Source organism: Peromyscus californicus, unplaced genomic scaffold (assembly GCF_007827085.1).
Source record: "Peromyscus californicus insignis strain IS unplaced genomic scaffold, ASM782708v3 Scaffold_18__1_contigs__length_77618521, whole genome shotgun sequence".
NCBI classification, from domain to species: Eukaryota; Metazoa; Chordata; class Mammalia; order Rodentia; family Cricetidae; genus Peromyscus; species Peromyscus californicus.
The window spans coordinates 54,083,563-54,108,329 of record NW_026294480.1 but is presented as its reverse complement, the minus strand read 5'-3'; the positions used below and the strand labels follow the sequence as shown (position 1 = coordinate 54,108,329).

At 44.6% G+C, this 24,767-nt stretch overlaps 1 protein-coding gene across 1 annotated transcript in view; it reads left to right on the top strand.

Annotated features, from left to right (window-relative positions):
- Positions 1 to 24,767, top strand: part of Mrps27 (mitochondrial ribosomal protein S27) — an 89,196-nt gene that overhangs the window by 8,985 nt on the left and 55,444 nt on the right. The window contains exons 3-4 of the mRNA XM_052743447.1: positions 10,937 to 11,007; positions 13,091 to 13,149. Of these exons, the coding sequence (XP_052599407.1) occupies positions 10,937 to 11,007; positions 13,091 to 13,149 (130 nt within the window). The remainder of the gene's footprint in view (positions 1 to 10,936; positions 11,008 to 13,090; positions 13,150 to 24,767) is intronic.

Here is a 24,767-nt window from a genome sequence, read left to right as displayed (position 1 = left end):
GTTGTAGGCTTATCTTGTACCTTCCCTTCCCTGGCCCTGGACTCAGCCCTCACTTGGGAACTCTTATTCCTTTTACTGGGGAGTGCTCTTAGAAGCCGGATCTGGGTGTTAGATGTCCCTTGATTCTTACTCAGAAATGCTAAGTTTCACCCCAAGACCTCTGCTCTCCCTCCATCTGCGCGGGTTTCCCTGGCCTTGCTGTGGTCTCCCTTCTATGCTGAGATCTTGGCTTCAGGCAGAGGCAGGGTTTTGTGAGGAGAGTCACAGCATTGCATGCTGTACCAGTTCTCTGTCTTCTGTCCAAAAAGTGCCAGCTCTGCTTTCCAGTCATCTGAAAGTCAGAAATAATCTACACATTGTTAAGACGCCCTCCGAAGTCAGCTATTCTCTTAGAAGCCACTGATCTAGTGATAATTCCAATGTGTAGCTTCAAATACTTACATAGCAAAGATTGTTCTCATGTGCCATACATGAATTATCCACAGTGCTGTGGAAATACGAATAAAGGAATGATGCATTCTGGGAAAGCTTTTTAAACATTTTCCTAGGTATAGAGGAAAGATGAGGGAATGGAGACAGCCTCTGTTAGTGTCTCATTAGGTATAGTTAGATCTGTTATATGGACACAAGTCCAGGGATCTTTGTCCTGGCACATGAATAAACAAGTTGCTTACCAAAGAATGAGGATGATAGTCTGTGACAGATAAATATCATGGGGGCAATTGTCTCTTCTCTGTTAAGAGCAGTCATGGGAAAGCAGAGTAAATGACTGTTTACTGAACACCTCCAGTCATTGTTGCCCTCTGCCTCCAGTACCTTGATAGATCCAGTCAGAACTGTGTTTTCCTACTCTTTTGTTTGTTTTTGTTTTTTAAGACAGGATTTCTTTAAGTAGCACAGGCTATCCTGGAATTTACTCTGTAGATAAGACTGTCCTCGAACTCACAGAGATCCACCTGCCTCTGCCTCTCACTGCCTGGCATGTTTCCCTACTCTTTATCTAGCTTTGTGCCTTCCTTAAAAAGTGTGATGTAGATTCTGCACCTAAGAGGCTGGCATATGGATTTGTGCCCCAATTCTACCACTTTGAGCTGTCACTGTCCATGTCTGTAGCTATAAATCGGGGATGTGTGGTGTCTGCCTTAGTTCTTAAACATTCATCCTAGAAATAGGTGGAATGAATGAGTCCCTGGGTCGTTTGTAATTTAATGTGAAATAAAGTTTGGAATTCAGAAAGTAACGGCTGCGGCATTTTCCTGTGTGGTATGACTGCTTGCTTTCCTGAGCTCCTGTGGCTGCATCCCCGCTGATCAGGCAGTAGATGGCAGTGTGGTCCTTGCGAGAAATGCTCTTCCTTCTGCGCTGGGCGCGGACCTATCGGAGAGCGCGCGCTCATGTGGAGCGCCGTGATTGGACATTGGGATGGGAGGGCCGTGAGGTGCTCCGGTCAGGCTCACTGATTGGAGGAGGAAGGAGGACCGATATGAGGCCTTTGCTCCTGTGGTCCCTATTGGCGCGGTGGCCGGTGTGGCGTCTTTGGCACCGCCCGCCGGCCCTGGAGAGGCTGCTTCCAACGTGCCTGTGGTCCTTGGGTGTTAAAATGCCGCGTTTCTCTTCTTGAAAGTTGCTTGTTGTATTGCCTTGTGTATTCCAAAAGATGCATAGATCATATGCAGTGAATTACCACAAAGTGAGCACACCCGTGTAGGAGATGTGGAGACTGGGTTGTATCTAGCTCTCTCTGGAAACATCCGAAATCCTGACTTGCATAGGCTACTTTATAAATGCGTTTTACATGAGAAAGTGTAAACCGGGAAAGCAATGCTGTAAAAAAAAAACCCATCACTCACCTGCTTTCAGCAATTATAAGCACATAGCCTTTTTCTCTATTTCTGCACCCCTTCGTAATCCTTTGGATTATTTTAAGGCAGGTCCAAGAAGCAAATAAAGTGTGTGTGTGTGTGTGTGTGTGTGTGTGTGTGTGTGTGTGTGTTGTATATTTCAAAAAGATAAGGATTTTTTTAAAGCCATTGTTTTATATAAGTCATTCACGTAAATATGAAATAATCAGCTTTCGGTATCCCTTGCTGGCCAGGCTTTGAACTCAAGAGATCCATCTGCCTCTGCCTTCCAAGTGCTGGAATTGAATGTGTGCACCACCATGCCCGACCAATTTTTGATATTCTTATAAACATATTTTAATGATCTAATTGAACAGGGACCTAACTGAAGCATGCCAATAAAGTAGGTTGTACTTCTCTTGACTCTTTAATACAATGTTTTTGTTGAAACATGAGGGTGAACCAGATTCAACAGTTACCAATTTGATTTCATTTATATCCTATATCCCTTCATCAAATTGCTTAAGTTAATCTGTTACCTAATCATTTTATATGTATTTTGATATATACCTCCAAAAGATGGGTATTTTTAAGGATAACTGTATTGCCATCATTAAATATCCCACATTCATATTTCCTCATGTCTTGAACATGTTTTCTTCATTTACAGAGGACTTACATGTGACACACTTGGGCAGATTGGCCTTTTGTACAATATCTCACATTCTAGATTTGCTGATGTCATCTTCCTTGTGGTGTTTGATATGTTTGATTTCCATCTGTCCTGTATAAATGGTGATTGTAAATTACCAAAATATCCTCTAAAGGTGATTGCCATTATAAACTTACAGATTTTGTTTTGTTTTTCAAGACAGAGTTTCTCTGTGTAGCCCAGGAATCTGAACGTCCACAACTGGCTGGTGTGTTTTGCTGTTTCTGCTTCTTTTGTAACTCCTGTGTTTGGCTCTCTGTTCTCTGTCCTTCTTCATCTTTTAAAATGGGAGGACAGAAACACAGTTGCAGCCTGTTTACTGAGGTCTTCTAACGAGTACACTAGCAACCTGTGTCCGGTTCTTTAAGCTAAAAGGGCCTACTGTTGCCTGCATGGGAAGTAACGGACAGGTACTAGGAATCCTTTCTCACTGAGTTAGTAACGTCCTTCAAGGACCCTTCTTTTCTTCTCCATCTTTCCTTAGCACAGAAACCACACGTTACAATGGCTCTTTTTCTAGTCTCTGTGGCTGGCTTTGTGATCATTTTGGAGCTTACCATATTCTTCTAAGAATTTTATTTACTGTGACGCTATGGTACTGTGGTGTGTGCTGGATTAAAATTAATTTCCTGGTAAAGTCATTATGTATGACCCACCTTTAAAAGCCCTGTATTTTGTCGGTAGCCTTTGGCATCTGATAGTGTCTTACAGCTAGCTCTCTATAGCCTTTTGGCCGCTGCTCACCTAGTAAATTTTTTCCATTTATTTCCATTTTTTTCTGTGTTACTATGGTTCATACACCTAGATTTTCAGTGGTAACCAATCTGGCAGTCATTTCATGATTGGTGGTATATCTGGACTTATTTTTGTTTGTCATGGGTTAGAAGAATTAATACCATTATTGATACATTTCTGCTAGTGAAAAAGGTCAGATCAGACCAGATTAAAAACAGATAAGTGCAGGTTCATTGGGTATTGCTCCCAGGCAGATTGACCTGTCCCAAAGAACAGGGCCAGAGAAGTCTCATGCCTGGGCTGAGGCAGGGATCTTTTATAGATCTTAGGCGAGGGATGATGATGTGCCAGCCCAGATCTGGGACTGTGCCCAAGTATGGTCAAAAGCAAAGGCCCTTGGATAGGCTGGTCCTGTCAGAAAGGCAGGTTGTACTGGCTGCCAGAAATGCGGACCTGGGCTTTTGGTGCCATTCCTTTGTTGAGAGTTTTTTCAGTGTGGGCTCGTGGAGGAGAGTAGGGCAGATGGGGTTTCCCAGCTTGTGCAGGGGCAAACAGGAGTTCCAGTGGGACAGTTATGAACTCCACACATCCCAGCTCCGGAGCCAATACAGCCCATAATATTTCTTGTAGATCTAGGATGGCTCAGTGCATCATCTGTCTCATGGGCTGAGTGTTGTCCTTCTCCATGGTTATTGCAAAGATTCAGTCCTTGGTGAAAGAGCCAGGTAGTGATTTCTGTGTATTTGGTTCTGCTGCTTACTACTCTGTGGCTTAGAGAGAAGAGAAGTTATGGCATGGAGCTGGGTTCAGGAGAAGGCTGCGGAAACAAACTCAGGGTCTAGTTCAGGAAAACGTCAGAGCTGCTGTTGAGGTATATATAGGTGGGGAGCTCAAGGCCTGGATTCCCTCCCTCTACCCCGTCTCTGCCTCCTGCCTGTCTTCAAACACAGTGGGGAAGTTTATAGTCCGGCCATCTCTACCTAACTCGACCTTCCAGGCCCTGGAGTGGTGGAGCAATGGAGAGTCCATCGGAAAGGCAAACATGCATTCCCAGTTGTAATCCAAGTTGGAATGTTACACTGTGCGCTTTATTCTGGCCTAGCTCAGTAGCCGTTTTCCACAAAACGATGGCAGGTGGTGAGGGGGACGGCAGTCTGGAGGGCTCTCAGAGTGCCATTTGGGGGCCTTAATTCCTTTCAGTACCGTGAGATAGTTTCTTGAACAGCATGTTCCTGTGCTCACTTACTGCTAGACATCTTTCGAGTTTCTCTGAAAATCCTCTGTTCCTTGAGTCCCACCTCTGACCTGCTGTAGGCCCCAGGGTATCCTTCTTAGAAAGGGAGGTGTCGCCTGGCAGGGGAGGGTTGAAGCTGGAAGTTGAAGGGCTCCAGCTCCCCACCTGCAAGTTCATTGTCCTCTCTGTTAGCTTTGAAAGGAAAAGGAGTTTATTGTATCCCTGGTCTCAGGTCTCTGCAACCGTGGTGAAGGAGGCAGTTGGCCGTGACCGTGACCGAAGCCTGTGGCAGAGGAAAGCTGCTCACTTACGTGACAAAGGAGCAGAGAGAACCTCCCCTGCCTCCACTCCACTCCCCTTCTCATGGTTGGGCTAGAGGTGCTTTGGTTTTACATTTTTTCCCCATTCCCCGGTCTAAAAGTTATATCCTCTGTTTCTATTTCTTAAGATTATTGTCCTCCATCCTCTAAGGAAATTATTTAACTTAAATTTTAATGCTCATCACTTTATCCTTTAGAACAGTTCACACACACACACACACACACACACACACACACACACACACGCACACCCACACACACACACTGAGCCGTTGTCCAATACTGAAGCTCCGTCCTTCAGAACACCGGAATTGGACAGCCGTTTTGCCGCAGGGCTAGCCACCGTTGTTTACTCAGTTCTTGTGGCGTCTTCAGTCGTCCTCCAACCACACAGCTGCTAACATCGACCTCGGAAGAGTTCTTTAAAGTGCCTTTACTTTGTCTGTCTTCTAGGTGTGCAATTCTGGCCTGCTAGTGTTCACGTCTGCCACTTTGTTCATTTACTCCATTTCTGCCTTCCAATGCTACTCTTCGAAACAAACAAAAAACCACCCCTGATATAGTTAAGGCCCTTGGTTTGTTTGGAGGAGTTTTCGTTGGTTTGTTTGTTTTTGTTTTCCTTTGCATTAGCATTTCCTTCCAGCTGCTTGTTTTTCTTTTAAGATGATGTCGTTCTCCAGTTTCACAATGACGTATAATAATATAAATCTAGTTTTGCTCATTGGACTTGATATGTTTAGCAAAGGATCTTTTTATTATTCTGAAAAATTCCCAGGAGGCAGCTGCTTTGGTGCAGTGCTTGCTGGCAAAGCATGAGGACCTGAGTTTGAGCCCCAGAACCTAGTGAGGAAACCAGATATGGGGGGCCGGAGAGATGACTCGGTGCCCAGAGCACTTGCTGCTCTCGCAGAGAATCTGGTTTGGTTCCCAGCACTCACCTTGGGGTTCACAACCACCTGTAACTCCATTTCCAACCGATCTGGCACCTGTCAGACACTGCAGGCACATGGTACACATACGTACATGCAAGTAAAGCATTACATATAAAATAAAATAAATCTTAAAAAAAGAAAAGCGGGCGTGGTGCTGCATACCTGGAATGCACAGATCCCTGGGCCTGCCTGACAGCCCGTTCGGCCTAATGGACAAGCTCTAGACCAGTGAGACCTGGTTCAAAACAGTATGGACAGTGCCTGAGGAGCTGAATGACACTGGTGCTGACCTGTGGCCTCCACACGTTCATAGGCCGTGCACACATGAACATCCACACACATGCACACATGAACATGCACACATGAACATGCACACACATGCACACATGATCATGCACACACATGCACACATGATCATGCACACACGCATGTGCACAGAAAATCCCCAGCTGTTTGCCCATCGCACGTCGTCACCTCACCTCCTTGTCTTCATTTACGTTTTTGGACAGTAAGTTGTTACTCTGTTTTCAGTGTCTCTTAACGTCATCCTCATAGTCCTTGCTGCAGTCTGTGTGGTTTTCCTCAGTCTGATTTCCAGTTCACTGGTTCTCTCTGATGTCTAACCTGCTCGTGAACTTTGCTTGCTTGCTTGCTTGCTTTTTGAGACAAGCTCGCGATGTGCTGTACAGGCTGGCCCCAACCGTGCGCTCTTCTTGCCTCAGCCTCTGACGGGTGCTGGGATTGTAGACATACAGCACTGTGCCTGTTTGTATTCCCTGTTTGTCCTGTCTTCCCTTTCTTGTGAGCTTTGTTCAGTATTTACATAAAAACAAGCCGTACCTAAAGCATACAGTTGAATAAGTTTTGACAAATGTGGAGCTGTCTGTGACCTTACACTTCACAGTCCTGTCACCCTGCAAAGGCAGTTTTCTCCAGTCCTTTAAAACCCTCCCCTCCTTTCTGCCCCACACCCAGGCTCCTGGGAATTGATTGATATGCTTCTTGTCGTTTACATTAGTTAGCCATTTTTAGATTTGGTGTAAAAGAACACCCCTTTGAATAATCTTCTCAGCTTGGCATATTTTGAAGACTTCAGAGGCCCCAGGGGTGACTTGTGGTTCAGAATCCTCGGAGACCAGCAGTCCTTGTTTATAGGGACATTATTTTCCAGTTTCTCTTTTCAGTACAAATGCAGCTCCAGCCTGACTGTACCCAAGAGCCTCCTAACCAGCTTCACCTTTTACAGAAGCCTTGACTGTTACCCTCTGATGCTGCCCACTATTAAAACCAAGGCTCCATGCCACAGGGTCTCCCCGATGCTCTGGGGTGACTGCCACTGTGATTCTTCCTCAAGCCCTCCAAGTGTGAGTTTCCGTGTGGCCTCTGGCATATCTACCTTTCAAAGCTCAATTTTATATGTGAAAAGTAATTACTATTTAAGTGTTTTATTTCTATGGTAAGAAGGGTGGTTCAAACATTATGGTTCATCTTATTCCAGAAAAAGAATTTCTGTTTAGTATCTTTGGGCTTAGACACCACACCCAAACAGCCTCCCCCCCTCCGTGGTAGTTCTTACCCCTCTCATGTTCTTCTCAACCGGCTGCACCACCAGCTGCTGGCTCTGTTGCTAAAGACTTGGACGCCCCTGGTTTACTGCAAGCCTATAGACTATGACTCTTATTCTGGGTGGGAGGCCTGGAAATTCACAGGGTTGTTTTTGGGTTTGTTTTATGTCGTCCCCCCGCTCCCCCCGCCACCTCCAGACAGGTTTCTCCATGTAGCCCTGGCTGACCTGGAACTAGCGCTGTAGAGCAGGCTGGCCTGGAGTTCACAGATCTGCCTACCTCTACCTCCCAGTGCTGGGATTAAAGATGTGCACCACGACCGTCCCGCTTACAGTTTTAGGGAGTTCACTCCATTGTTATAAAAAGTCAGGATCCTCACTAAAACCTTTTATGTCCTTAGATCCTCGGTGCTGTTGCTGTCTTCAAACAAGAACACTGTACTCGTATCCCGTGTTTCATCTTCTAAACATATTTCCACATTGTGTAGTTGAAATTCTGCTAAATGAAGAATTCTTATTTCAAGCCCATTTCCCCATAGTCTGTGTTGTCCACAGCCACCAGCTTCAGTGTGTATTCCCGGGGAATGGGAGACCTAGCAAAACAGCACCTTTGGCACAGCCCGTTGAACAGAACTTGGGCATCTGTTGGCCCTCACTAATGCCTGAAGTGTGGCTTGGGCTGGGGAAGGCCACGGTCCAGAAGCCTGTGGTGCTGGCCCTCCATATGCCGCAGCTGTCCCGCTTTCCTAGCCCTCCCGCCCTTTGCTGTCTTCTGCCTCATTCATCATACCAGCGCTGCAACGCGAGGTGATTGGTCACATAGTGTGTTTGCAGCAAACCTTTCTGACTTGCAGTATGTAAATGTTATTCATCGATGCGGGCTCTGCAGCTGTCGCCTTCTCTGAAGCCCTGGCCCATTCCACTTGACTGAAGATGCCTGGGTGTGAAGGCTTCAGATAGAATCTGGTTACCACGCCTGGAGGTGATCAGGGAAGCTGTCTGAGTCCTGTGAAGGGTGAGATGCTGAGTGTACTGTGAAAAGGACAAGGGAAGGGAGCTTTCCGGCCATTTCATTTAGGCCAGGAGCTCCTCGTCCTGCTTTGTCTGCTTGCTTGCTTGCTTGAATACAGTATAAATTTTGAATAAAGGGAGGTGATTCCTCATATTGATCATTAATGTAAGAGTGGTCATAATTATAGACTTGGCACCACGAGAGAGCTGTTGGTATCTAATTATGAGCAAGTACACTCGACAGTATTGATCCCCTGATAGGAAGGGGTTTTAAGGATCTGTTTGTGGTTTTATAGATGCTGTAATCACCTGCTCTAGTACTTTTAAAATGGTCGTTAAAAAGGCTATTTATTTATGTCATGTCAGGTTTTAGGAGTTCTACAAAGTTGTTTTTCCCCAGTTGCTATAAGCCATAAGGACCATTTCCCAAGGGAAATGAGAAGAGAAAATGGTTAAAGGAACAGTAAGCAGTTACCAGTGCACAAGTATCTGCTGAATGTCTCCGAGGCTCTTCAGATTTTGCTATTCATTTCATCCTCCAGAGTGAGAAAGCCTGAGAAGTGTAATCATTTTTTCTTCATCCTTTCTTCCTTTGCTTCCTGCCTATAGATATTTCCTGAGTGCTTTTCCTGGAATTGGCCCATAAACTGAGTGTGGGTCAGTGAATCTAGTTCTTCCCTGACCCTTTTAATGTAAGGGAAGGAAGGGACCATCTCACATGGGGGTTTATAGTTGGTTCAGAAAGAGAGGAACAGGATTTGAACTGTCCTTAAAAGCCTAGCAAGCAGGACAGGAGGTTGACTGTTAGGGTAAGGTGATGACGTGTGTTTGCGTGGATCGTGGTGGCTGCATGTGTACATCTATGTAGGTGTGGGTGCCAGCCAGAGGATAACCTCAAGTTTCTTTCACTTCATTGTTTGAGGCAAGATTGCTCACTGGTCTGGAACTTACCACGTTAGCTGGTTGGCCAGATAGCCCCAGTGACCTACTGAGTACCGGGATCCCGAGCACATACCACCATGCCTGGCTTTTTATGTTTGTGCTGGTGATCAAACTCGGGTCTTCGTGCTTGCTTGAGCTAGCCCCTAGACTCCTTAGGAGTTTTTAAAGCATAAAAGATTGGCTGCCTAGCATTGGGGATGATGAAATAAATATGTATAAATTCAAATCTGGAGCCTGTAGGTATTGCTGACTGGTTACTTATAGAGTATGAAAACCAGTGGGATCAAGGGTAACTCCCACTTTTTAACCAGTCAGCCATCTCTTTTCACTGAGATGGGGAGTTGAAGACTTTAGAGCACATGCAGTTGAAAGGCCGGGTACACAAATGGAGGTGTCTGTATACAACTGGAAATGTAGGTCTGGACTTAAAGGGCAGAACTGGGTAGATGTCTACACACAGAGCCAACAATGGGATTAAAACTGGGGGAGAGACTGACCTCATGTCATGCCTGAGCCCCACGGTGAAGCCTTAGTATAACTTACTACCGACACTTGGGCATCCCAACATCAGGAAACAGAAAGAAGAGATCCTGCAAAGGAGCCTGAGAAATGTGGGGCTGGGGCTGAGGGATAAACATTTCCTTAAGGATCTCTCTAGCCAACAGATTTCAAGCCAAATGCGGCTGGAGAGTGACCCACTGCGTTCAACAATCTGGAGGTGTTCCTTGGTGTTAGGGAGGGATGGAAACCCAACTCTGAGTAGACCTGAGTTAAAGAGTGAGAACTTGGAGATGCTACCAGTCCTTTTGGGGAGGCTTGCTGTTGGGGGCACAGAGGAGAGGTGACTGTGGAGGAAATGAGACAGGGCATCTTTTCTTGTTAGTACCGTTTGTCCCCAGAAGGCTGGCGTCTCAGCACAGGTGTAATGGCCTGGTAGGTTTGATGTCAGGGTGATGCTCTCTAGATTATTTTCAGTGAAAGGGGATAGAATCATGAGGAGAGGTGGAGGGAGCTAGAAAATATTGTGCGTTTAAGAAGCAGTGATAGGATATGACATAAACCATTTGGAGTGTGTGTTGTCTAGGATCACAGGTGATTTTAGGGTCTGAGATGAGTAACATCACAAGTTCCAAGTGTTCTTACAGATGTTCTGTTGAGAGGAGCCAGCACCTGGGTGGTGGAGACTACTAATCAGGAAGGATAGATCGTCAAGGGAATTCTGCTTTGTTGAGGAACTATCTGGAGGTCCCTTGGTAAATGACCATTACAAAACCTTTAGAGCTAGCATATTTGACTGGTGTCACTGCCAGGGGAGTGACAGTGACGGGTCCCTGCCCCGCATCCAGTTTCTTTTCCTGGAGTCTGACAAACATAACACTTGGTGTTTCCTTACAGAGGTACCTTATTGATCTATTTTTAAGAGCTAAATTTGTATTTTAATTATTATTTTACATTCTCTAGTTCAACAAATCCTTTAAAACTGACTAACGTCAGTTGTCCTCAGCTTCTGAAAAAGAGCAAGAATGAGCATCTGTTTGGTACTGCCTTGGTGATGTTCACAGCCATCTGGCAGGAGTCGAATCTGTTAGATTTTCCTGGAGAAATGCGTGTATTTAACAAGGCTCTTTCTCCTTTGTCTTCACAGCTGACCTTGCATCCTTAATGGACAAAGCATACGAAAGGAAGTTGCCTGTTAGTTCTTTATCGATATCGCGGGTAAGACCATTTTAAAAGAAAGTTGCCTATTAGTTCTTTAGCAGTATCACAGGTAAGAACATTTCGAACCTATTTTCAAAGAAGGAAACAAGCAAACAAGACTGTACAGACCAGGCTGTGTTGTGGAGACAGTAGTCACTATGGGAACTAACTTTCCACGGTAGAGTATGTTTTTATAATTACCAATAGATATTTTATGATGGAGTGGCTGAAATGAAAAGAAGTATACCAGACTCGAGTTAGCAATCACTGATTGGTTTTTTCGTCTGGTTACGTTGTTCTGTGTGTTGGAAGTTAATATATGCTGTAGTGTAAGGACAGTAAACACACTTTGAGTAGCTGTTTTTTCATCTGGTTACGTTGTTCTGTGTGTTGCAGGTTAATAAATGCTGTAGTGTAAGGACGGTAAACACACTTTCAGTAGCTGACCAGCATCTATGAAAGAGTGGATATGGCATCACACCACTGCTGCTAGACAATGGGGGACGAATATCAGGCCGGCAGTCAGGAGTCGTAGTTGGTAGGAGCCACTCCGGAGCACTGCCGTGCTCTTCTGGTTTCTTGCCATACGTCATGTGTGTTTGTTTGCACAGGAGCATGGTGTCTGTGAGGCCCAGATGATGAGGTCCCTCTCCAGATCCACACAGCTTGTAAGCAGAAAGGCTGGAGCATCAAGTCCACTTCTGTTGCCTCCATCACATGTACCTGGTCTTGTCTTGGAGGTGATTTCAGGTTATGACACTGGGCAGCAGCAGCCTCAGTTTCCCCATTTCCGGTTTGAGGGTAGTTGTGTCTCCCTCAGAGGTGATGAGCTCTTCGGGGTGTCTTTTGTAAGCGAGCAGGATCCTCCAGTGGGCAGTATTAAATCTACTTTCCTTTCCTTCCAGCCCTGATCCTTTCTCTGTGTCTTTTGCCCCTTTAATAGGGAAACAGTTCTGCTGTCATCACGTAGATTTGAGGGACTCATATCTGGCAGAGTGGTGAAGAATTGGGAGACCATTGTTTCAGGGTGGTCACCCCTCTGTGGGCTGTAATACCTGATTTTTGTTTAGACAGCACTTGGAACTTCAAAGAGCTTTTGTGTGCATGTTCCAACCTGAGACTCATACTCCTCAGGGCGGAAGCCTATAGCTGTTTATACAGATGGAGCAAGTAAGTCCCAGAGGGGCTGTGCCATCTGTTTGTGCCACAGTAAGCTATCAGGAGAGCTGGTTCTCAAGCTCGGGGCCTGTGTTTGCACCACATGGTAGCTGCCCTTTAATGGATTTCTAAATCAAACCCGCAAGTCCTGGTTATTTTTAGAAAGTCTCTCTTTTTCATCCCTTCTCTCTTCACGAGGTTCTAGTTATGCTCACAGCATGCCTGAGCTCTTACTAGATCTTCCTGCTTCTGATTTCCCTCTTGAGGGCGGAATCCATCCACGGGTAATGTTTTCTGCTCGCTTAGATCCTGGGTAAGGACCATACAGATTTTTTCAGGTGCTGGAGGTTGAACCGAGAGCCTCATGAATGTGAGTCACCTGCTTTCCACCAGTGAGCTGCAATCCCCGGACCCAGTGCTTAGTAGATTTTATAGCTTGAAGGGGCCTTCAATCCTAAAATGGTTGTTCCATATCAGCACTAAAATCAGAGGAAAGTACTCACACACTGACTTCTCTACACTTAGATCTGCATGTTCTGAACAATGTTGTTCCAGCCTTAAGAGTCTGCACCATTTCAGTCATGTATTTCGTGGATTTGAAGGGCGGGATGTAGAGGAAAGACGAGATAAAGGTGACAGTAGCTATAAACACTGCTATGAAAGACTTTTTCTTGTGTGAGCAAGGTTTGGGTTTGGCTTTTACTTGGTGCTTTATTGTTGTTTGTTTTGTTTTGGACCAAAGTTGTTCTACACATAGAGGAAAAGCTATGGTGTATGATTTGTTTTCACAAGTGTGAAGAGTGTCCAGGATGGAGCCATACCACAGGAACAGCATTCCAATAACAAGAGTACCTGTCTTTTAAAGAGCAGTGTCTGAACTAGACCAAACATATGGCATAGTTGTATCTAACCAAGATTTGTTTGTTTGTTTGTTTTTCTTTAGTTTGTGGACAACATTTCATCTCGAGAAGATATAGATTCTGCAGAATACTATCTTTACAAGTAAGCTCCCTGCTCACCTCTGGTTCACACCACTTCTAACACTGCGGGTTTGTTTTTTCTTCTTTTGTAGTATTGAGGGGTGTGTGTGTGTGTGTGTGTGTGTGTGTGTGTGTGTGTGAGAGAGAGAGAGAGAGAGAGAGAGAGAGAGAGAGAGAGGTTGAAGCCAGCTGCATGTGGTCCAGAGAGAGAGAGAGAGAGAGAGAGAGAGAGAGAGAGAGAGAGAGAGAAAGAGAGAGAGGTTGAAGCCAGCTGCATGTGGTCCAGAGCATTACCGGAAGACGCACACAGTGGCTGGTTTCCGGTTCCATGCAGACCTTGTGAGACTCTTGTCCGCTTCAAACCCTGCTGCTGTGACCTGACATCTCGCCGTTTGCTTTCATCAGAACTGATGCTCTTTTTAAATTCTATTCTTTCCATTATCAAGAAAGTTAGCTGTTTTCTAAGCTTATTTGTTTTTTAAAGAAATGTTTCTGTGACATCATGGATGCTTAGATGTGTATAAGACTCTCAGTAAACTATACAAGGATAGTGGTAATGATGCTTGCTTACTGTCTAAATGATTTCTGCTTCCCAGCCTCAGAGAGTATACAAAACATACTAAAGCCTCAGAAATAGTTTTGTAAAAAGTAAAAGTTAGAAATAGGACTTCTTGGAGTTTCTCTTGAGTAACTGAAATCAGAGGTTAAGTTTGGACACCAGAGACCTGATGCTCTGAGGTACTTCCATTAGGTAGGCCTTCTGTGGTTGTTGTGGCTAACATCTTTACAGAGTGACTTTTAACCTCATAGAATGATCTTAAAATCACATGCCTAACATGAAGAAATGTCAAGCAACTTCTTAATCTTAAATAGTCCACGGCTTCCAGTTGTCCTGCCCGCAGGCAGCATTTCTTACTCCCTGAGGAGGTCCATCACTAAGAGCAGTGGTTCTCAACCTGTGGGTCATGGCCTTTTTGGGGTTAAGTGACCCTTTCACAGAGGTCGCCTAAGACCATCAGAAAACACGTATTTACATTATGATTCATAAGAGTAGCAAATTTGCCGGGCGGTGGTGGCGCACGCCTTTAATCCCAGCACTCGGGAGGCAGAGCCAGGCGGATCTCTGTGAGTTCGAGGCCAGCCTGGGCTACCAAGTGAGTTCCAGGAAAGGTGCAAAGCTACACAGAGAAACCCTGTCTCGAAAAACCAAAAAAAAAAAAAAAAAAAAAAAAAGAGTAGCAAATTTATATTTATAAACTATAAGTATATATTTGTATTTATGAGGTAAACTTGTGTTTATGAAACAAAATTATATTTATGAAGTAGCAATGAAAATAATTGCATTTATGAAGTAGCAATGAAAATAATACTGTTGGGGGTCACCACAACATGAGGAACTGTATTAAAGGGTTGCAGCGTTAGGAAGGTTGAGGAGCAGTGGCTTAGAGTACAGCTTATTGCTGCCCATGGCATAGGCTTACCTCCTTCCCTGTCACAGCCTGTAGCCACCATCATATCTGAACTGACCAGTGGAGAACTGAAGGACTTTCTGCCATAGAATCTGGGCACAAGCAACAGCAGGTCCCAGGACTGTGGCACACACTACCTTCCCATCTTCTCATCCCTGGAGAACATTTGAAATCTCCAGACCCTGCAGACATGACAGCTTGGGAACCCTAGCATTGCGGGTACCAGGGATCTTTATAGAAAGGCTACTTTTGAGGCAGCAGAAGGGACAGCAGACATCTGGACATTGCTGTCACTGCACACTACTCTCTGGGAGTCAGCCGCACTGGATCCTCTGCTTGTGGTAGAAAAGGGAATGTGGAGGGAAAGGAGTGGGTGCTGTAGTCACCACAGCAAACTGGGGGTGTATAAGACAGTCTGTACATTGAGAAAAACCCGAAAACAGTGATGCTCTGCATCTGAAGGGAAAGTAAGCCAGAATAACGGTGATTCAGACAGTGGGAAGGGTAAAACAAGTGAGAGGCAACACTTGGAAAACGGCGTGCTAAGAATACCAACAGTGGTTGGTGTTACAGAGCCGCTTCAGCTGAAGTAAGGATTGGAAAGGTAAAGGCAGATACAGTAGGAAGGGCCTGAGGCCGAGGCCTCGTGCAGTGGCTGTGGTTTGCCTGGGAGGCTGGGGAAGCAGGCCTGAGAGTGCCGCACGCGTGCTCTTCCCGGGCTGTAATACACTCGTTCAGGAGTGGTCTTCAGGCCCTCTGAGGAGCCCTGGGCGGGGAAAAATGAGGACCAGAGAGAGGGAGAGGCCCAACGGTGCTGCCACAGACCCTTTGCTTCTGCCAGAGAAGCCATGCCTCCTACTGCTTTCTATATTGGGGTCTGCAGAGACCGTTTTATGGAGAGCTGCCAAGGGTAAGCATAAAAATCCCGTTCCAGCGTCTCAATAATGCTAGCGTTTCCTGCCGTCATGAGTGTGGGTGACAGACGTCTGCACTGTTTGCAGCGTCTGTCTTTCTCACCAGTTCAAGTCATTGGTTTTATTTTTTTAACCGTATCACATTTGTAGCAGATTTCTAAAAACTGCTCATCGCAGCTCAGAAGCCGGTAATTAGACCTGCTCCTGGCTCTGGGGTTCCAGGCATTAATGATGCAGTGCATATGTTGCCTTAGTTCAACTTCTTAGTATCTTGATAATTGTATTTCGGTGTAATTGGTTTCATTTGTGAAAAGCCAGTTTGGAGGAAGGGTCCACAGGCCCACCTGCCAGAGGGCTCAAGGTGCAAAATACGAAGAGTTAAGGGCTCCCTCGGAGGCCTTGTGAGCAGTCGGTTCTTTTGCCTGGTCTTGGTCCTGCTTCTTTCTACGGGCCTTTTGAAGTCTTCTTTGTTTTCTCTTCATACAAATATTTTCTTTTCTTCTTCTAGCTTGCCCTGTGAAGGAAGACTGTCTCCAAATGAAAGGTTAGGTACAGTCAGTCCCTTAGAGTCCCCGTCAGGATGAGGTGGGTGAGAAGATTTCAAAGGCCCCACGTGGCTGTCTGGAGAGCAGGGTGGGGTGGGGTGAGGGGGACCATTTCTGTTTGATTTTGGCATCATCAGTGCCCGGTGTGTAGTGAGGTAGAAAGCAGAAACGAGTGAAGATGATTGATGCAGGAGCAGTCGGCCAACGGCAGCTGACACCGAGGCCGTTCAGCCGCCAGTGTCTGGGGAGGACGTTTACTCCTTCCACTTAGGAACTTTCCTCTCCTCTGCTAATTTGTAAAATAACTAGGCTCCAAACATTCCTTTCTTCCGGGCAGGAGGTTTTGTTTTTTACTTACTGTTTGGCTGTCATTTGAGAGGGAAAGGCTTCCCGCCTCTGCTATCACCTACAGCATTCATAGCTGTTAACTCTGTAGCTCTGTTTTAGTGACACGGAGGCTAAGAGAGATTGCCTGAGTGATGAGTATGCCTGAGGGCCAGGGGCTGCCTGTCCTGAGCTGGGAAGCCACAAGCTCCACATGGAGGCCGAAGGGCAGCTCTGAGAGGCAGCATGGGGTTGCCCAGAGCAGGACTACAGGAAGGACCCAGGCAGGGCTGTGGTTGCTCCCAAGGAAACTATGGCAGAAGGATTCACGAGAGAGCATGATACAGAGCACAGTGTGGCAGGGAAATTGGGATTACAAGTAAAAGGAAATCCCTGGAATGTCTTGTAGTCTGTGGACTATCCTCGTTTATTGTGAGACTGTCAGCTCTTTACCCCTTTTTCAGCGCTGCCTGCCTGGGGTCAGGATTACCGTGTGGTGACCGTTCTAAAGTTTCACACAGTGAACACCTCTTTTCCATTTTGGAGACCACCTTTCCTGGGCCTGCTAGTCAGGTTCTGAGCTGGACTCCCCCGTCCATGTATACTGTCGACACTTAGACGGTGAACCTTGAGGCTGTGTCTCCATAGTTAGGAGACAAAACTACATGTCATAGGAAAAAAAAAATGTGCTATCGATAGAAGCCATCATCCGTGGTTAGAGCAAGCTTTAACAGCTCCCGTGTTAGCATTTGATGACTATAATGGCATGCAACTCCAGCTGTAACACTTCTGCCCTCCCTTTTGGTGTCCTCTTTACTGAGATGTTTGCAAACTGCAGTTTTAAAGGCGTGTTTAGGCTTCTGTGTCATTTGGGGGGACTGTGATGATTTACAAAAGCATGACATTAAACTTGCTCCCCTTACCCTCAAAGCATCAGTCATCAGAGCTGGTTATTTAATCCTCAATGGAATGGTCGTTCCTGAAGAGAGACAGGCCTCTCCAGTTATATGACATATTCTCTGTTGAGAATTTCACAGTTCTGAAGTGGCCTGTAGTTTCTAGAAAAAGCGTGGTGAATGTCGAATCCATTGTCACACAGTAGAAAAGGCTTCAGGGAAGGAGCTTTCCTTCAGAATCAGACTCCGGTGTTGTCATGGAGAGTAACATGCCACCCAGTGATGAGAGGAAGGCTAAGCTGGGAGGCTGGCCATGGTGGGGCAGCACGTCCATCCGCTGTGGCGTGGCGTCAAGCGTCCTTCAGCAGTTGCTCAGCTGACCTGGCGGATGACAGACAACAGGTCAGGAACAGCTGGGATGAGGCAGATGGCAGCCTGCATGTCTCCAGGTCCTGGGCTGGCAGCCTGTCGAAGGACCAAAATAGCTTCATTTTTCAGTGAGCAAAAATGCTGTGATGGCTCCTTGGAAGGCAGTGTTGTGCCTGTGGGGAGAGGGGGAGGTAAGGGTTCATTAGGAGTGAGCTGCATGTGAACTTACACAGTAGTAGTTTTCCTCTGAGGTCTTTGAGAGTGTATTCTGTAGCTGTCTTAAGTTTTTCTGTTAACATATTGCTTAGTCTCTGTGAAACTCAAACTTGACTTTTAAGTCTAAAAGTCATGGGGCAGCAAGCAATTCTTAGAGCGTTTTTAGGAACAGTTCCTTACTTTAACACTGATGCATGCTGTAGTTGGTTTTATTTGCTAATCCTTACCCCGAGCCTAAGAGATAGTTAATTATTATTAATGCTCTGTATTGGACAGTACCAAATTGACAAATATGGTTCATGCCTGACCAGAGATTCATGGAGTTGGTGAGGGAATGAGAGCCTTTGGCCCCTGCTCCTTCAGAGCCTGTACTTTCCCCTCTGGTCTTTCAGCCTGGAGCCAGCTAACAGGAATGTGGTGGCAAGTCCATTTACCTTGCTTACACTTCTCGTGTGCCTCAGTGTCCCCAGAGTGGTCTGAGATGACTGCTGTCTTTCCTTCAGGGGGAGGTGATTCCCCATTGGTAGTCTCCTGTTCTAGCAGACTGTAGCAGCCCAGGCTGCTAAAATACCTCCCCAGCCATCTTTGCATCCTTTTGTTTCTGTGGGGTGAGTCTGTAGTCGAGTGACTGGACATACAGGGGATGCATGTTTAACTTGTAAAGAACTTGACTGTTGTTTTACAAGCGACTTAGCCCATGCTCTGTATGGAATCTCCTTCTCTCCACTTTAGCTGACAGATTAAACTGGATCAATGTGTATTTATTTAGGTTTAAATTTGTGATTGCCTGATGATTCCTCCTTTGACAAATTGTTCAAATTTTTCGCCCTGTTCTGGGGGTTGTTTTCTTTTTACTGAGTTTGAACATTCTTCTCAGTCTTGTGTTTTCATTCACTTAACATATTTTTCAAAGTATGCTTTCAACTTTGATGGAAATCCATGGTTTTTTTTTTCTTTTATGTTTTTGAAGAAATCTTTGCCCAACTCAACACCATAGATATTTTTCTGATATTTTGCTTCAGAATTTTGTAATTTTAGGTTCTAGAGTCAGATCTATAATTAATTATGAGGGATTTTTTTTTGTTTGTTTGCATAGGATAGAAAATAAAGCTCAAAGGTAATTTATATAAAAATACCTAATTTTATCTAGGCCATTTACTATAAACACAGTGCTCTTTTCACATTGCCTGGAACCTCTTGGTAATAATTTCTTCATATGTCTTTTTGTTCTGTTGATCTCTTCTTTGCTTTATTTGGTGATACAAATATATTGTCTTGGTAGCTATAGTTTTTAGTGTCTTTTCATTAGATAACACGGATCTTCTAACCTGACTCAGCTTTATCAAAATTCTTTTGAATAATCAGGTCTTTTCCATACTATATTTATCTATATGTATACACACATTTACATCTCATGTGGGTTTTTTTTTTAAGATTTATTTTTATTTTGTGTATGAATGCTTTGCCTACACACACACACACACACACACACACACACACACACACACACACACACACAGAGTGTGCATGCCTGGTGCCCCCAGAGACCACAAGAGGGCATCAGATTACCTGAAACTGGAGTTATTGATGGGTGTGAGCTACCATGTGAGTGCTGGGAACCAAACCTTCTGTAAGAGTGACCAGTGCTCTTAACTGCAGATCCATCTCTCCAGCCCACACGTGCATTCTTTTTTCTTGTTTGTTTTTGTTTGTTGAGATGAAGTCTTAATATGCAGCCCTGGCTGGCCTAGAGCTTGCTATGTAGACCAGGATGGCATCAAACTTAAAAAGATCCACCTACCTCTCCTCCTAAGTGCTGGAATTAAAAGTGTGTGCCATCATGCCTGGTATGCACCCATAATGTAGAGGAACTAGGAATAAACAACTCAAAAGATATGTATTGAATGTCTAGTTTGTATTTAGAAGAAAAGGAAAAGGAGTGAGTACAAAGAACAAGAAGAGAAAGATTAATTTTGTGAATCAGCTGTTCTTTTTCACTGAAACAAACTGCTCTGACAAGTTTTGGTTTTTTTCCCCCTGCCGAATGACACTTATTGAAGGAGGGAGGAGGTCTTAAATACAGGCTTACAGCACAAGTTCGCTACCATGTTTTACAATCTTGCATCTAAGCTGTTAACGCCCATAATGCAGGATACACAGACAAGGAACTTCCCTTAAGCATTCGGGAGGGTGGAACCCAAGAGGGAATGAGCATAGGGAGGATATCAAGGTCAAGGTCAGCAAGCAAGGCAACAGTTATCCAAAATGGGGGCCAGGACCCTACAGGTTCCCCTTTTACTAGAAAATGAGCTTCTGACTTAGGTTGCGTGGGATGTCAGCAGGTCACCTTACCTGTCATGGAGATGCCTGCCCAGGCCACACGGGTGCTCTGTCTTAAGTTGGTGAGCGCCCCCCAGGCATTACCCGTCTCTGAATACTCATTATCATACAGGCTCAATCGTGTGTGTGAGCTGCAGAGTTAACTGCTGCCAAAGATCTCAAAGTGGCACTGGGCTTGCAATCTGTGTGTTCGACACAGAAAAGACCAACAGAAGTCCTAACCCACCCATAGTCAGTAGGCTAAAGGCAACTGAGTCATTCCCTTCCTTAACGAGCCTTATTGCAAATTGGAGTCCTTCTAAGATGGTATACCAAAAGCCAATGGAACTTGAGTTTATAAATTTATAATTTTCAAAGCCAATCGAAATGTATATAACTATTGAATTAAATTTATCATGCCCAATAGAATGAAGATTAACTAACTGTGGTAGCTACTTTTGCTGCCAGGGTCTCCACTGTGCTAGCTGTAGTAAGCAATTATGAAATGGTAATCCCAGAAACAGTGGCAGCGGTGGCCGCCACTGCTATAACAGCAACAACGGCAGCAGTGATGTCTGACAGGGTTTGAGATGAAAATCCAGAGGGACAAATACCAATTACTATGTCCGTAAGATGAGTCAGCGCTGTGTATAAGGGAAGTTCTAAAGCCAATAGGAGAGAGAGGGCACTTTCTTAATTCACTAAAACTGTGGTGTAGTCAAAGGAAGGATGTGCTATAATCACTGTAAATCAAAAAGATGGTAAATTGTCAAGGATGAGTATATATGTGAAGCAGTTCAAAGTCCAGACAAATCCCAAATCTAACAGGTAAATTCACTGTATTTATGTAACAAAGTTTATGGTTTAAAGTGTGTTTTGGGCAGGCTGAAAGAGGGATTAATGATGTCATCAACAAATATGCATTAAAAAGGTAGAACTTGAGTTGAGAACTGCAGAAGAACTGACTTTGTGGGGCCTGCCATCAGAGAGAGAGGGGCTGTGGGAGGACTGAGAAATAAGGCTGAGGGGAGAAAATGATTGCAGAAGAGAGGGAGGGTGCTAATCTGTCTTGATTGTATATTGATATTAAATCAGTAAGTTGGTACACCATCCAAGTTGGACATAGTAGCACATGCCTATCATCTCAACACTCAGGAAGCTAAGGCAAGAGGATCTTGAGTTCAAGGCTAGCCTAGGCTATATGGTAAGAGCCTGTCTCAAAAACAAACACAAGTTACAGAGTATCTGCAAAGAGAACTTTGGCAACATAAAGATTATAAATGCATATATTCTTTAATCCAATTGTAGTTTCAGATATTGAACCTGATATAGCCCCATAAATATGAAATAATATCCATTGTAAGAAGTAAAACCTTGCCTATTAGCAGAAGCATGCTTAAAATAATTATTCTATAACCATATAGTATATGTTCTGCAGTGATTGAAAAAAAATGAGGCTTAATGTATATTTGTATTTCCTGAGGAGTAAGTTAACAGAAATAGTAGATGAGAAGTTGTGGTTTGTGTGGCATGTGCCATGGTACGTGTGTATGTATGTAATATGGGCATGAGCATAGCATGTCTTGGAGTGGTAAACACCACTACATACAAAAGCTGTTAACAATGCTTTCTTTCAGAAAATACTCTGGGGTAACTTTTCATTGAATTCTCTCTTGGACTTTTTGATTTTATGTTGTGAGTATGTGTTACTTTGTCAAGAAGGGTTCTTTTTTAATGATCTATGGGATAATTAATCATCATTAGACTCTTGAGAAATGTCTATCATAATGAAGGTATTCCACAAAGAGTAATAATAATTTTTTTATGTAATGGATAAATGTAGGTAGGAAATTAATTTTCCCTGCTTGCAGTGATAAAAGACCTGACCTGTGGTAATTAGCAGTAGAAATGAAGAGAAATGTATTATACACAGGAGGGGACAAATAAATCAACAAAGTTAATGAAAAGTTGAAAGCAAAGAGGGTTGAAAATTAGGCCCTGACTAGTACATTGGTTGAAGTACGGAGGTGGAGGAAAATTAGAAGGTGGCGAGAAGCTGGACAGCCCCCTTTATGTTGTACTCATACATGTTTCTAAGTTGGCCGTTTTCTGCCCACTGACCACACTTAGGCTTTAGAGAAGAGCTGGCCGCAGACCTTTGGAGAAAGAACAGTTACCAAAACATACCATTAGGTTTTTCTGGCACCCTCTGGGAAGTCAGATTCTGAGGCTTGTCAACTTTGGCATCTGAAATTGAAGTTGAAGTGACTTCTGTAAAGGCCATGGGAGTCAAGTTCTCACAGCTGGGATGGAGACCTGACTGGTCCCTAGGCTTATCAAGCAGGCCAGTGTGTCTCTTCAGAGGTAGTCTCAGTATAACCAGGACAGAGACATAATGAGTACTTAAAATACTTCAATCCACTGATAGTCAGATCTCAAGAAAGCCTAACAGATAAAGAGATCAACAGTCATAGTCCATTGTGTTGGGGAGGATAAGTGCTTAGAAACCCTGATAGCATCAGAAAGGTGGGACTAGTTTAAGCTCTAGTCAGAACAGTGGGACCAGCTTAAGCTCCTGTTTGATCTGTAGCGTAGAGCCTGTTAAGCTGACTGTAGATACTAGCTACCCGGAGGAATGCCTGGCCTTTTCTTGTTAAAATCGAAGCCTCAAGTTGTGGCGACACATATTTTTAATCCCAGTACTCAGGAGACAGAGGCAGATGGATCTCTGAGTTTGAGGCCAGCCTGGTCTACAGAGCAATTTCCAGGACAGCCAGGGCTACATAGTGAGACCCTGTCCCCTCCCCTAAAAAAACCAAACAAACAAAGCTGGAAGACTCAGACTTTGTGAGCGTGAGGGTCTGGTCTGCTAGGCTTCTCTGAAACTCTGCTCAGTTCAGTGTTATTATTAACATTTCAGTTAGTTCTTTCACAATTATCGAAAGAAAAAGCAGTCCACATAAGACCAGGTCACAGAAAGGATGAGCTTCCTGATCTGCCGTGGCTCTTAGTTGTAAATAGCTGTGGTGTGCCCTGCTTACTTTAGACAGCTAGGTTTTCTTCATATTATCTATCTCTGAAAAGTCCATGGAGCACATTTTGGATGACTTGAACATAAATGCGGAAGAAAAGGACTTATGTAAATCTCTTCTGATGGCTAGCTGCCAAACCTTTTAGGGGTGACCCTTAAGAAACAAATTAAGATTTTACGTAAGAAGATCCTCTCTGAGGTCTGTTTTCTGCAGTGTAGTCCTGGGGTCAACAGCTCTCTCTCCTAGGTGTTGTCATGATTGTAACAGAGTCAGGGTCCCCGGAACATGGCTCGCAGACACAGAGATGTAGTTAAACTCCGATCGATCGTGCGGCCCTCCTTTGGTAGTGTTCGCCTGTGAGCTTGCGGATAGCTCTCGGGAGCTGGCAGCGTTTAAAGGAGAGTGGTGGAGTAGATAAACAGAGGCTTCGGGAGATCTGTGGGAACAGAAGTTGCAATCGATTGCATCATGATCTTTGGGGCCAAAAGCAAATAAATCCTTAAGTATTTCCAGATGCTCTGTGTCTAGGAAAGTGGACACTTAGGAGCTTGGATATGAATTCTCTTCATTGATTGTGATTGCCGTCGTTTTCATGATAGATTTCCCCTTGTGTTTGTTTTAACCAGGCAGGGTTTTTGAGGCCTGGTCTGTTCCTTTTAATATTGACGCTGGTTTTAAGACAGCATCCCCATCTCCTAGCTGGGAATAGGTGAGCTTGGAACTTAAAACTCGGGTTTTGAACCCCAGACTAAGCAGCACTGTCTCCTGCTACCTGTCCGTCCTCAGGGGTGGGTGCTCCCCAGAGGTAGGAGGAGGTCGTTAGTCTTCATGGTTGAAAGCCTTGGCACAGTCCATAGGGAAGACACAGCAAGCATTTGTTAAAATGAGACTCTGGGGTCTCATAGGTGCTGATCACTCCAGTTCCCCACCTGCCAAGTTAATGGCAGGTAATGAGAGGTGTGGTGTCTGACACATGAATACATCCTCTCAGAGCACAGCCACAATGGCCTGCCATCCCCAGAATGCCCTGTGCTTTCTGTGTTTGCCTGTTTCCTGTCCCCCATTCTGCCTCATCCATACATATCCTGACTTTTAATGTAATTTCTGACCTTTCCTTAAAATTATACTAAAGCTATTTATTGACTTGTCAAAAATCCTTTTTTCTTTACTCGAGGAGCCGTTTTGAAGAGTAGGTTGGAGTCAGTCTGCAGGGCTTTGAGTGTGGCATATGCTAGCAGTGTGGTTTAGATACAGTCTCCACCCCTCTTTCTTCACTAGTAAAATGGATATTAAAATAGTACTCCTGCCTCAGCATAGGTTGGAGGCTTGGAGAAACTGTTTAAAAGCTGCCACAAGGATCTTGGAGCAGAGGAGGTGAGTGCTTAGTTGGATTTAGCTTTAATATTGCCTGTGCTTTGTGATTCAGATTTTAGTTTTTAAACCCATTATTCCCCAATGATCTTTACCAGTTTCCACTGAGGGGCATCACAGTCCAGGACTCATTGGGATTATGAAAAATACTAGTTCACCACCCAGAGGGAAAGGATGTCACATTT